The sequence below is a fragment of the Scomber japonicus genome, chromosome 24, assembly GCF_027409825.1.
Source record: "Scomber japonicus isolate fScoJap1 chromosome 24, fScoJap1.pri, whole genome shotgun sequence".
Taxonomy (NCBI): domain Eukaryota; kingdom Metazoa; phylum Chordata; class Actinopteri; order Scombriformes; family Scombridae; genus Scomber; species Scomber japonicus.
The window spans coordinates 8,127,600-8,141,909 of record NC_070601.1 but is presented as its reverse complement, the minus strand read 5'-3'; the positions used below and the strand labels follow the sequence as shown (position 1 = coordinate 8,141,909).

The 14,310-nt window shown below is 41.5% G+C and overlaps 1 protein-coding gene across 3 annotated transcripts in view; it reads right to left on the bottom strand.

Moving 5' to 3' along the window:
• Positions 1-14,310, bottom strand: part of LOC128354507 (histone deacetylase 4-like) — a 53,540-nt gene that overhangs the window by 22,301 nt on the left and 16,929 nt on the right. For 2 of the 3 annotated variants that reach the window (XM_053314731.1, XM_053314730.1), the window contains 3 exons: positions 8,567-8,886; positions 3,790-3,940; positions 1,206-1,329 (listed from right to left, as the gene is read on the bottom strand). In XM_053314731.1, coding sequence (XP_053170706.1) covers positions 1,206-1,329; positions 3,790-3,940; positions 8,567-8,886 — 595 coding nt within the window. Of the gene's footprint in view, positions 1-1,205; positions 1,330-3,789; positions 3,941-8,566; positions 8,887-12,068; positions 12,206-14,310 lie in introns of those variants that run through there. The other variant, XM_053314732.1, reaches the window with a different exon arrangement.

Below are 14,310 nucleotides of genomic sequence, written 5' to 3'. Positions count from 1 at the left end.
CTGTTAAAGGTGCCACAAGGCCACACAGTAATAACTCTCTGGACATGTGACTGACTGATTAATCCCAACAAAGTAACTAACTTCATGGCTGTCATAGATCTGTATGATTAAAGCATCATGCAAATCCCTTGGCAAGGCTGCAGACATGTGCTGCCATCTGTTCACTGCCTACAGAATAAGGTGCTGTTTGTAGGCAAAGTTAAGCCGAGTTGGATTTGGCCCAAATGCATGTTCCTGACAAGCCGATGTACACACTCTTCTCTTCCAAAACTGAGAGGACTGTCAGTCCAGTGAGTAGAGAAAGGACAGACACAGGCAGATATAGAAACAGAAACTAGAGTATCATCCTGCTCTGTTGAAAGTCAATGCTTGTGGGTGTTTCATTGGGTCACACCTCAAGATTATGTAACATTATTTGTTTGGTTATGTATTTGAATTTAACGGTTGTAGACCTTTTATTATGCCCAAACAAAAACTATAATTACAGAGAATATGATATTGAAATGATGCCTTACTATCTCTCTCTCTCTCTGCAGCATAAATATACTCATTTCAAATAATATCCAATTTCCATCTTTCATTCAATAGAAGCAAAAAGGATGAACTCATATTAAATATATGTTTAAAAGCCAGATTTTTATCCAAATGTTCATGATGTGTTACAAGTTACTGACTGACAATGGATGCATGTTATAATGGCTACCAAAGCAAACAAAGAGGATACGTGTACACACCTGTAAGAGGCTTCAGAGATGCTACAATAAACATTCAAGGCCGAGCATTCGATCTAAGAGCCCCTATCATCAGGTTCCAATATCCTGCTCTCACGTGTATGTGTTTGTGAGTGTGTGTGTGTGTGTGTGTTTAATAACCCTGCTCGATCCATCTCTCAGTTAGGCTCATATAGTGTGGCAGGTGAGGGTGAGGGGGAAGCTTGTTGACAGATTACGACACAATCCAATACATTATTCATCTGCAGTCAGGGAAGAGAATTGTCGTTCAAACTTGTAATGATCTGCAGATAACTTCTACCGTATTCCAACACTTACAATTACTGCAAACCGAAATATAAAAACAGCAGCTATTTAATAGGTTTTCAGCTTGAAACGAGCACACCAGACTGACAGGAGGGATACTGATTATCTATCTGAGATTGGTGGTAATGTCAAATGTCAAAACACTGCTGTGAAGTAACTTCTCCTCACCGGTACCAGTAGGGAGCGTCGTTGGGGAGACCTCCTTGGTTGAGACTCCGCTGGGCCAGGGCCTTTTTCTTGTTAAGGACGAACTCCTGGAGACGCATCTTCACCTCAGTACTGGCCACAGCACCTGAGGGTTGAAGATGGGGGAAGACATTGAAAAATACAACAACTGACAAATAATCATAAGGAAAGTAAATAAATTAATAATGTAAATGCTGCATTCTCTATATTTTAAGCAATTTTAAGTGAAGTACATGATTACAACCTCAAAATTTACACAAGAAATACCACCTTGCAGCTGTATGCCTCCACCAGCCAATGGAGTTGCTGTTTACATCTATATCTGTTCAGACTCACAATAATTGTAGTGGAGGCTTTGAGGGAATTGAACAAAAAGGTATGGGCTTGGCCAATAGAGCTGATTCTGATAGCTGTACCGATGACAGTTGACAGTGCATCAGATATGGATGTTGCTGCAAAGAGTATATAAATTCAAAAAGGTAGATGCACATTTTCAACCCAGCAGCACAGAAGATCTATACAATCACCACAGTTTGAAGGTGGGAAACCGATATTAGTGTCACCAGTTCAGTATCCAATCAAATGTGAAACATGGTTACAATCTTCCCTTTTTTTCCTGAGTCATTGAATAATAGCCTGAAAAGCATTCTGAGGTATCAAATACATGAGATTGGGATGGACATGAGGTCACAGTAACCTTTGACTGCAAAATTGAATCATTTCATCTTGAGTTAAAGTGGAAATTTGAGCCAAAGACATTCCCTCAAGGTGCTCCTGAGATGTTGCATACACGAGAATGGGATGAACACACATACAACCCAAAAACAAATGAAACAAACAATAGGGAGGACCTCGAGGCATAAAAACAGGTCAGTTTACCACGAGAAGACAGCACATGTTAATTTGTAGTCAGCCATGGTATTGTATGTACACTTTTACTTTTATTGTATATAATAAGACAGTAGAGAGCTGACAGGAAATGAAGGGAGAGACTCAACAAGCTCTGGAGGAGCACTGTGAATACATGGTGAGCCTGTTAAACCCACTCGGCCACAAGGATGGCTCAATATGCACTAATATGAACATAATCTTGTAATTTGAGCCGACTAATGAAGGATATCTGAACAGAGATGACTGATGTTTCACAGATGATTAGATTAAAAGCCTTGTTGTGTCTTCCAAGCTAAAAAAGTGCTGAATAATCAGGTAATCCCCCCCATCTAGAACTAAATACGTTAGTTGATCGACATAGTAAGTGATTTATCAGCGAGAAACACCAAATATTCTCTGGTTTCAGCTTCAATAAGATGAGTTGCTTCCTTTCTGAGTTTAACATTATTATAAATGATCTAGGCTGTTGATCATTAGCTGGACAAAACAAGCAATATGAAGACATCACCACAGGCAGTATAACAATGTGACTGGCATATTTCATTATGTTTCGACATTTGAGAAATCAAACAATTGACCAATTGAGAAAATAATTAGCAGTTTAATCCAGAATGAAAACACCCTAGCTAGGCCCTAGCACTTATTCATATAATGCATTTATTTCCAGACACAGCCCTGGAGCTTCATTATCTCAGCCAGAGGAGTGGGACTTAGAAGTTAAAAATGCAGGACAGCAACATAAAAACAGCATAAAATACAGACAAAAATTAGAGGCACTGACACTGCACACACGCAGGTACATGTGAGAGTAAACACACTGCAATCCCCCCCACACACACACACACACACACACACGGATGCAGCCTCGATCTGTAACCACTTTCCATATAGTGTGTAAACTGCTCTCAAGGACTCCTGTCCACTCGCTTTCAATGAACTGTTGAGAGACATCCAGCAGGCAGCGGTAATAACTCGGCTTAGCCCCCGCCAAGGCCACCGGCTAATACAGCTCGTTTACCACAGTAAATACGCAGGTTCTCCAAGATAAATGGAAACACACACACACACGCAGAAACACACAAACACACAGTGAATACTGATCCCAACACTAAACGGAGCATTTTGAATGATGAATGAATCCCCGGCAGATGCCACCAAGCAGCCTGACTGTCACTAAACTTCTTGTCTGTCATCTACAGTGGTGGACGAGTCAAAAAGAGACCAGTTTCAGGTTTACAATCTGATGTGCAACTAATTTGCAAGTGAGAAAAAGTGCATTTTCACAAAACCATAATATACCATAATTACAATGCCAGTTAAAACAATGACATGAAGGTGTTAGAGTGAAACTGGATGCTTAAAAGCTGCTTATATGGAATTTATAGCTGTTTCTTATTCAGACTGTTTTTGATATATTTGTGAAAACCTGGCATTTGTTCCAATGTCTATTTTTTAGTTTTCTTTCCTCCATGTTTATGGCTGCTCTTTATATGATATATGTATTCATTCAGGTTACATTGAAGGTGAGAAACACAAAAAACTAAATTTTTCAAGCTGTGTTTTAAATATCAATTAAAGCATCTATAAATATGGCGTAAATGTTTAAAACAACAACATTTGTGCAGTTTTAAATGACAGGTTTGACTGGTGAGTAGTGGCAGTATCTACAACTTACTCTCTTGGCCCCTCTCCTTGTTCTTCAGCAGCTGCAGTTTCTGCTCCCGTTGCTGTTTCTCCAGCTCCTGCTCCAGACGGTGGTTCTCCATTTTCCTCTGGTGCTCCAGCAGCTCCTGCTGGTGCTTCAACGCCAGCAGTTCTTGTTGCTGCTGTAAGGAGAAACATCAAAATGATTAAAAAAAACTACAGCCCAGTGCTTATGGAGTCTCATCTAATAATCAGTTCATTACTTTATCTTTTTTTTTTTTTCTTATTTACATTCTACTTCTGGTCTGTTTTAGCTGCCATCTGAAATAATTAAGCTGGACAGCTGTTTAAAGCAATAAAAGAAACCCTTTGCAATACTATAAAAACCTCAGGCCACAAGCTAGAGCCATTAAATAAATATAAACAATTAAACTGAGGATAAAGCTTTGCCAAGACACATCATCCAATCTGCTCACTTTTTCAGATAAGAGAAAGAAGAGTGTCAGCTGAATGCTTTAAATGGCCTTCATGCTTTTATTCTACATACCTGGCTGTAGAAAGAGCAAACGCCAGTAGATGGGCTGAGGAGTACTACTTCATATATGTAGGTTCAAAAAGAAGGTGGTCTTTGGACCCGGGGACTTATCGTGAGACCAAAAAAAATCGAAGAAGGTTAGACTTGTACTTTGCTTTGTGATCAATAAGTCATAACCAAAGAATACAGAGGCACACTGCTTTGAAAGAGTTAAAAAGCATGTAATAAATGGGCTTAGTGCCTACATGTTTCTACTCACAGTCTTCTTCAGGGCCAGGGGGAGCTGAAACGTGTAGGTGTTTGTTAAAGCCTTTTTAATTTTTGCAAAGCAGTGAACCTTGTTTTTTTTTTTGTTATGACTTATTGATCACCAAGCAAAGTACAAGTCTAACCTTTCTTGTGTTTTTTGTCCTGTCACCAAAAGGTCAGAAATAAGAGCCAAAACGTGCCCGCAGACACCTCCTCTTCCCATTAAAGTGTCCTTGAATGAGACCCAGAACTCACTGTGAGTGACTGTGGATAAGAGCATCAAGAGCCCGAATGACTTTTTAATGTGTCTATAATATAAAATAAAAAAGGCAAGCAGCATCAGTCAGCTATGTAATGATTTCTGACGTGTCAAATGAATTGACTCCCTCTCATCATCACAGTATTTGATCAGTTAACTGTAACTTCATGTAATCAACTTGCAATGGCGTTTTTTAACTCTCCATAAATAGATGCTCACTTGTGTTTGCCGTGAGGGGTAAATCAAATGTTTGAGACGAGAGTGTGAATATATTAGTAGCTGAAGGTGAGAGGAAGGTGAAGGCGGGGCTCGTGAGAAAAGCCGAAGCCCTGATGAGCATATCGGCGCTCCGGCTGGCGGGCTTCCAACCTTCTTTTTTTTTTGCCTTTCGATCAAGGTTGGGGATAGGGGATTGAGTGGGTGGGAAAGCTCAAAGTTACCCTCCCACCCACACACACACACACACAAACACAAAACCCTTGTGGCTCGATCGACCAGAGATGTAAGATATTGAGACTTTTTCATTTTCCCTTTTGACTCTTAAGAGCTTCAGGATACCTCTCGATTTATGAGAGTTCTGCCCGTAATGTGGAAGCAAACTGGGCATGCATGTGAGTGTGTGTTTGCTGACATTTGAGAGGATGTGTATGTTTTAATGCCTGTGTGTGTGTACACATGGGGCTGTGAATGGGGCTGATTGAGGACGGGCCTCCCTGGCCGGGCTGTGCGTCACTGGCTTCCACCTGAGTGGTCCTGCAGCCCTACCACAGGCCAGACGGCCCTTCAGACAGCATCACTCATCCCTCAACATCACTAAACGACCTGACAAATGAGACTCAATGGTCTCACAAGAGGAGCAGGAACAGTAAGATGCTTAAGTCTAAATACAATGTGAAATGTATCCATAATGAAGCAGCTGGAAGTGGCTGCAGATCACTATGCAGATTTGACTTTTGTCATTACAGAATCTTTGCTGATGTTATAACAAACCTAAAAAGTCTAAGATATTGGTGAATCATTAAAAAAAACTGACAGAAAGAGAGGAAAGGGAAGGAAGGGCAGAAGGGCAAGAGGAAAGAGAGAAAACAGGGAGGAAGACAGGAAAAAGGACAAAGAGAAGAAGACAGCAAGGAAGTAAGAGAGGAGAGAAGTGAGACAACAGGATGGGGAGGAAGGACAAAAAATAGATGAGTTAGGAAGAGAGGAAACAAATAAACAGTGTTGGGCATGTTACTTTGAAAAAGTAATTCATTATAGTTACTCATTACTTCTCCCAAAAAGTAACTGAGTTATTAACTGAGTTACATCAATGTCAAAGTAATTAATTAGCAGGAAAAGCAACTATTATGTTACTTTTTAAAAAAATATTCAAATGTGTCAAATTACTTTGCTACCCAATGGAGCCAAATGGGGGGGGGGGGGGTCTAATAAGCAGCAACACAGAGCTATCAGGATGCTTTGCTCTCATACGCGCTGCATTGATAGTCACATAAACACACACACACACACACATGCAGTTACTCTCTACAGTGCAGTCTTGCTCGCTCGATCCAGATTCCAGGAGATTGTGTCTCTTTTGCGTCCTACTCTGTCTTTGGTTATGTCCCTAAGTGCAGCCACTCTTTGGCAGGGAGACAGAGAGAGAGAGAGAGTGAGGTCTGAAGAAGTAACGCCGCATTTTTTGGCAGTAACGGTAATAATGTTGTAACGGGGGAAACAGTAATTCATTTGATTACTCGTTACTGAAAAAAGTAACACCGTTTATTTATAACGCCGTTATTCCCATCGATGCAAATAAAAAAGGGAGGATAAGAAAGATGGAAGACAAGAAGAAATGATAGGAAGCAGGGAAAAGAATGTGGATATGGAGGAGAGACAAGAAGCAAGAAAGGAAGGGAGATGGAAATAGAGAAGAAGAAAAGACAGGAAGACAGAAAAAAGACAGGAAAAATAGACAAGAGGAGGGGAGGAGGGGAAAGAAGTAAGAAGGGAAGAAAAAGAGGAGAGATGGAGACAAAAGGGAAGGTGAGAGGAAGAAAGGAAGAAAGAAGGAATAGAAGAAAAAAGGAAGGATGATAGTAAAGAGGAGAGAGAAACGAAGGGAAACATGCATAAAGGTAAATGAGACAGATAAGGGAAAAAAGGGAGAACAGGGAGAAGAGAAAAGAAGAAAAAGGGGCCAGAAAAGTGAGGATGAAGGAAAAAGCGATGGAAAGTAAGAAAAGGAAGAGAGGAAATAACACAGACAGAGAGAGAAAATAAGACGAATGGAGAGTAAAGAAACGAAGGATGAAAAGAAAGAGCTCTGGTACGAATCAGCTTGCTAATGAGAGAATAAAAATGAATGTAATCCTGCACATTTCAATCTAATCTCCTTCCCCCACCATCCATTTTTAGACTTTTTATCCTTAAAAAAAAAAAAGAAGGAAAAGAAATAGTTCAGCTGTTACATTTCCTATTACTCTAAAAAAAAAAACAAACAGCAGAATATTTTGATGTGATATTTCAGCCCCACAGGAGCGCTGGGCTGCTCTCAGGAGCTTCAGTGTATTAAAGCTTCAGAGTGTGGGCGTGCTGATCTAGATTCACTTTGTATTTCCAGGTCACTACGAACCGAGTGCGGGCTCCGTATGAGTTCCCAGCTGGATCTACTGTTTGAGATGTAGAGCGATTCTGACTTTTAAAAAAAAAAAAGAAAAGAAAATACAACAACCGCCGTCCCTTGAAAGATCTGCTTCTCATATTCAAGCCACACTTCAATTTTTCTGCTTCTTCTCAACTTACACAATGTATATTTGATCTTTGTAAGTAGGGCTACAGCGGCGAAGGTTCGGTTATGTAAGGCGTCTGAAGGCATCCTTATATTGCTGTTATCCATCTCTGAAGTTGAAGCAAATGAAGCCCAAGTGCCTTCTTGTTCCCTGCACGCTGAGCAAAGTGATTTAAGGATGAGAGAGTGAGAGAAAGAGAGAAAGAGAGAGAGAGAGAGAGAGCTGTTTTCTACCCTGTTAATGAAGAATCCTGTGGCAGACGATATTAGGAGCTCTCTCTCTCTCTGCTTTGTTTAGCAAAGTTTTAAATAGGTTTGGACCTCGACTCTTCTGGTTTGATGTTGGACTGATGGAGGAGTTTGCTCTGTTGGACTGAAGCTTTCATGACTGATGATGCTATTTTTCCTTGAAATTAAACTACGCTCAAATATGCTGAGTTTAATTAATCTTTGAGGAGACTGTGTGTCTACGGGCATCATTTCTGTTGTAATCTGAGTCTGAAAAGTACATTTTTGTTCAAGATTGAAGAAAAATGAAATCAAATTAAGGACATTTATCTAGATTAAACAAATGTTTGGCCTTAGACCGTGTATGTATTCTTCATCAGGGAATTGAGGTTTAGCAGTTTCAAAGTATTTTTGAGATCAACAGATTGTGAGATGTGTGTGCTTTAACAAAATAGGAAAGTCAGTCTCATTTTCTTCCTTTCTGTACATACTATACCTGTCCTGAAACAGCACAGATAATCAAATGTGTTAAATGTAATAACTTTGTCTCAAAAGCCTGGAAAAAGAGGCAAAAATTACTATTTGACTATTTTATTAGGATTTCTCTAGTAAATGTTGTGAGTGATTTATCCATTTTGTGATAGTATGAAACTCTGATTTGGAACAATATTTGAATTCGTTTTCTTTGCGGTTTGCAGTATTTTGAAACTGACTTACAAAAACATCTCACTCCGTTCATGAATCCTTGAGAAATGTGAGTGATATACCTTGATGTGTTCCTGGAGCTGGGCCTCGTGCTGACGGGAGAGCTGCTCGTGCTGCCGCTGGAACTCAGCGATGAGGATCTGCCTCTGGATCTGCTGCTTCTGCTTCAGGGTGAGCAACTCCTGCTGCAGCTGCTGTTCCCGCACAGAGGAGCATGGTGAAACCTGTCCGCTTCCTCCCAGGGAGCCGGTGGACTGCTGACCGGGCGGGGAGAGCGAAGACACCTGCTGCTGCTGCTGTTGGTGCTGGTGATGGTCCACGCGCAGGTCCATGGGGATGGCGGCTGGAGGGAGACGCAGGGGAAGCGCCGAGTTGATGTCCACTGCGGGGACGGAAAGGAAAAGAGGCAAGTCAGAACAGAACTGGACTGAACTTTAGAGGAGGTGCATGTGTCCTTTTTAATGATTTGTTCCCACGTACATGAAAGGCATCACAAAGACGAAACCGGAACAAAGTATGTGTCATCTCAAGAGAGCCTTTTTGATACTCAAGGACAGACTGTTGCCACACTGAACATCATGACATCATGTTTTAATATCCGAGGAACATTTTACCTGAAGGGAAGAATCCTCCAACAGATTCTCACTCACTTTAATTAACTTACAGTCATTGAGTCACTTAGTTGATATCAGTGTTTTTCATTGACAAAAGATACCTGATGAATTAAGTGTTTTCTATTAGAGTCAGATGTTGTAGTCATAATCTACAGTACGAGAACTTACTGTATGAATATATCTTCCTATGTATCACACCAATCCTACAAGGTGTGTAGTTAATTTGCATAAGTTGTGCAGATCAGTTGGATTTAATCAAAGCTCTTTGAAATGTTATTTAATGCATCTACCTGCTCAGGGAACACAAAATAGATGCCTGTTGGCGTCATGCTGCGGGGATATTCAGCATCAATATCAGCATCAAAAGGGTTTCCAAGGTTTTTCAAAGCTTTAAATTGTCTCATTTTCACCAGCTTGTGCTGCAGTTTTTGTCAGGAAAATACATTCATGCATATGGTTAGAAACAATGTGGTGTGTACATTATTTAAAAACATTAATTAGGGTTAAAACTGATCAATTGACTTTGCCTTTGATAATAAAACACTTTTTATGACGTATGAATGCAACAGAGAAGTTTGGATTTTCATTTGGAGCGCTGATCCCAAACAAAAAGTTTAAATCTTTCATTTCTGGTAAAACATAGACCTTTGACTTTCTGAAAGCAGGTCAATCATAACAGAATCTTCTTATAAAAGTCCATTAAAAAAAAAAGTATATCAATGTTTGACATTCCCTTTTTATCTTCTTTATACCCAAAAAAACCTGCAGCACACACACAGTCCGTAACTGATGCTGCAGTTGCACACCAAATCCGACGACCTCTGACAAAGATTGCATTGACCCTGCGAGGTGCAGACCTCGAGCCGGGCCAGCCACCCACAAATCACTGCACAGGAAGCCTTCCAATCACGCGGCTTCCTCCCCATTAAATCTGAATAAATAGGAGTCGATTGGCTGATTATTTACCTACATGTTTACAGAGAGCGCGGCGTGAGCCAGAGATACTTGCCTGGAACTTTGTGTTAATAAAGAGGCAAACACGCCATCAGTGGCACACTTAATAGCGGGGTGCAGAGCCACTTACATGAGAAAATACACTGTGAGCATTATCCACTAAAAAAAAAAAAAAATCAGTTTGCATGTGTCTAAAATCCAGAGAGAAAATGACCATCAATCCTTGGAAGAGCTTAAGTATGAAAAAACATTTTAAATAAGGCAGCAATGATCATAAATACACATACTTATCAAATAGCCACTCAGACCTACTATGACAAAGTGATTTGAGGGATGTCTGACAAAAACAGAGGATTACTCTCACCTTCTCATTTCAATTTTTGACATGAGATTCAGGAAACGAGAAGTATCCTGCATCTGTCAGGCTCCAACACAGACACACTCTCTCCTCAGATCTGATCGATCGTTCACTGAGACGTGCCACGTTTGAAAAATAAAGCCATAAAGACATTCACAGAAAAATATCTTAAATGGATTGCAGGCTTATCACGATCTCAGAAAGACCCTTTTTTTTCTTCTATTGAACATCACTGTCACTACAGGTGTAAGATAAGCTGTTTTATTGCCATTAAAGCCATATGGTACGTTTGAAAAGTGCACTTCCTCATTCAGTATTGTCGTGCGGCAGGTGAAACGCACCGATCACCCCTGGCTATCGTCATCCAATGCAAACAGAGAGCAGAACAACAACATGCAGCGGGTCCTTGAGGACTGCTATCATATGAGGGATGACAACAACAACATGTGAGTCAGCACGGGCTTAGTCGTCCAAACTGAAGATGTGTTCGTTCACATGTCCTCTGACACCTCATTCAGGAGCTGCAAGCTTCTTTTTTTTTGCCATTTGTGAATCTGACTAACGAGGTGCCGATATTTAATTAAATGCAGTGACGCCCTCAGCTTCGGTCTTTCTCTGGCCCTCGCTCGTTTCAGAGGCGACGACGGTTACGGTTTGGCAGTTAATGACAGGGGAAGGGAAGGAGAGAGGGAGAGAGAGAGAGACAGAGAGAGAGAGAGAGAGAGAGAGAGAGAGAGAGAGAGAGAGAGAGAGAGAGAGAGAGAGAGCTTGTTAGTAGAGACTGCACTCCTACAGCCGTGAATCATTCTGCGCAGAAAGTTTGCAATTTGCATCAGGACACAAAAGATGATATTGATTCTGGAAATATTTTTAAAAACACAAAACTTTTTTGTCTCTGGTGACATCTTTGGTTTTTAAATTCTTGCTTACTTCTCAGTTTTTTTTTTTGAGACTCGAAAAAAGTGTGTGTAGCTTTGCAGTCACGGGATGATTTCACCTGCATGCATGAGTCACTTTGCAGTTTTAGATCCGCCAAACTATTCAGGAGTCTTCACTCACGGCTGAAAGGAGCAAAGACTCCATATTAAGACTTCAGGGTCAGTTTCAAGCTGACGTCAAAGGTAAATATGCGCTGTGACACCGGTGACATATGGGGAGAAGAACACCTCATTCTGGTCTCAGCAGCCAGAGACAATTATTCTGCGATTTCTGGGAAGAAAGACGCGAGAGGAAGGATGTGATTAAGACTGAAAACCGAACTTGTCAAAGCGTTGCGGCTCCAATCTTGGCTAATGCAAATCCATAACTCACACACTCACACAGACACACACAGTCTGCCTGTACAAAATGTTCCTTCTACGGTTATTGAGTCCCTGACACAACACACAAACAGCCCTCGCACACACTTATTGATGGTGACGCACGCCAAACACGCAAACACACCCTCATATGGCATCGGTGTCCCCGGCAGTGCTAATTGCTCACCACACAATAGAGGGAGATGCAGAAAGAGAGAGAGAGGAAGCGAGAGAGAGAGAAAGAGAGAGAGAGAGAGAGAGAGAGAGAGAGAGAGAGAGAGAGAGAGAAAGAGAGAGAGAGGGGTGGGAAAGTGGGAAACGGTGGTGTCGTTAAACATACCCATCAGTGCTCTCCTCCTCCTCCTCTTTTACAGCAGCTTCCTCTCCTCGTCCTCTTCACCTTACTGCTGCACCTTCTCCTCCTCCCTTCCTCCTTCAGTCTATTACTGCGAATGACAGTCAGCTCCCTTTCCTGTTCATCTGACTTCTCCTCTTGCTCTCCACCTCCGTCACTTTTTGCTCAGCGTTCATCCCCTCTTGCTGTTTTAACCTGATGGGCGTTTCTCTCCTCTCTCTCTCTCTCTTGCTCTACTCCTTTCTCTCTCCTCCCCTCGTCCCTCGTTTGCCCAGTGGTGACATCACAGGGCAGTCTCAGGCATGCAGGCTGTTTATTCTGCAGCCCTCTGCTTTTCCAGGAACCAACGTCACACACACACACACTCTCACACACTCACATACACACTCTCTCTCACACACACACACATACACACACACACACACACACACAGAGAGCACTCACTCTGTCTCTCTCTCCTTACCCTCTCTGCTTCTTTCCTCGCTCGACCTGCTTTCCTTGCTTCCAAGGCCAAGGAAAACCCTGCACGCCGGTTGTAGTGCATCAAATATCTCTGCCTCTTTCTCCCACTCACTTGCAGGCGCCCCAGTCGGCTGCATGTCCCTTCCCTCTTTGCTTATAATAAGCTTTCTCTCCCTCTCTCCCTCTCTCTCGTGCGGTTTAATACTGTGTGCTCAAATTCCTGGCCTGGAATTTGCCTGCATTTCCCAAACAAATCAAACCACAAAATGGTTTCATGTGAAGCCGAGTAAGGACTTTCCCCGCAGGGAGGCTCCCGAGATATTTAAATAATGGAGGATCATAATAAAATTAGGGATTGGTATCAGATAAGTTTGTTATTAGTGCGTTTTTAACCCGATTGAACTTGATTGACCACCTTTCCAGATTTCGCTGCTGTTGTTTTGCTGTCATAACATCGCACGGATCTTAATTTGACACTTTGCTGCTTGTAATTCACAAGCTTTTGTTGTCATTGTGTAAATCTTTTGCAGCATTTATTTCAAGATAAACTTCACTGTGTTGTAACTTAATGGTGACACAAAGTCTGCACAACCCGTTTTCAGGTTCATGGGTGCATTTTGGATATATATGATGAATCAGTTCATTCATTAAAGGATTCATTAATCTGAACGTCTTATATCAAGCAAAAATATCAACATTCAGATCATTCCAGCTTCACAAATTAAAGAAATATCCAGATTTTCCTCGTCTTTATTTCTTGTGAACTGAATATTTTTGAGTTTTAGGGCAGCTGTGTCTCAGACTCGTCCCCTAATCAGAAGATCAGGGGTTCAATCCCCAGCTCCTCCAGCCTGTCCTTAGACAAGACACTAAACACTGACTTGCTCTTGGCGGCTGTGTGATAATATGTGTGTGAAATGTCCTAATGAGCAGGCTGGCACCTTGCATGGCAGCCTCTACCATCAGTGTATGAATGTGTGAATGCTGGCATATAGAGTAAAGCACTAGAGAGGTGCTATATAAATACATTTACTGTGCTTTGGACAGTTTGTTTAACATCCAAGCAATATGCATGTTACTTTGAGTTCTGGTAAACTATTTTTTGGGTATTTTTGGACCAAACTAGTCGTTGATTTATTAAGGAAATGCTCAGCAGATTAATCAGTGATGAAAATAATCATTAGCTGCAGCACTATAAGGTCGAGCTCAATAAAAGGCAAAAGAGCTGTAGCAGAGTTAATAAAAAACACCATTTTGCATGAATGACTACGGAGAAACCGACATTAACAACCTGAATCGCACGTGCACAATGTAGGGCAGCTTATAAAAAGGCATTTATGGGCCATGGGAAGCCTATCAGACAAACTTGGCTGCCACTTTACAAAGATAAACTCTGATATCAGCACATCTTTGTATACAAGCAGTGACGTCAAACATGTACCTCGGTTTACTGATGTGCGCCAGATAGAAGACAGTATGGGGGCACTTGCCGAAAACCAAAACAAAGACGAGAGACCAAAACGTGTCGTCTCGGGGGAGACCGGCGGAGCTCTTACACAACTGTAAAACGTTACCTGGATCAACGCACGTCTGACAAGAGTAAGGACTTCAATTCAGTTCCAGCTTGTCAGACTGAAGGCACCGTCTCTAAATAAAGTTTCTGAAGCCGGATTCAGCTCAGACTTCAGAGAGGGAAAAGAGAAACAGAGGAGAGACCTCACATTTCTGCTCCTATCCTCATCTTTCCTTTGAGCATTTGAAAGTT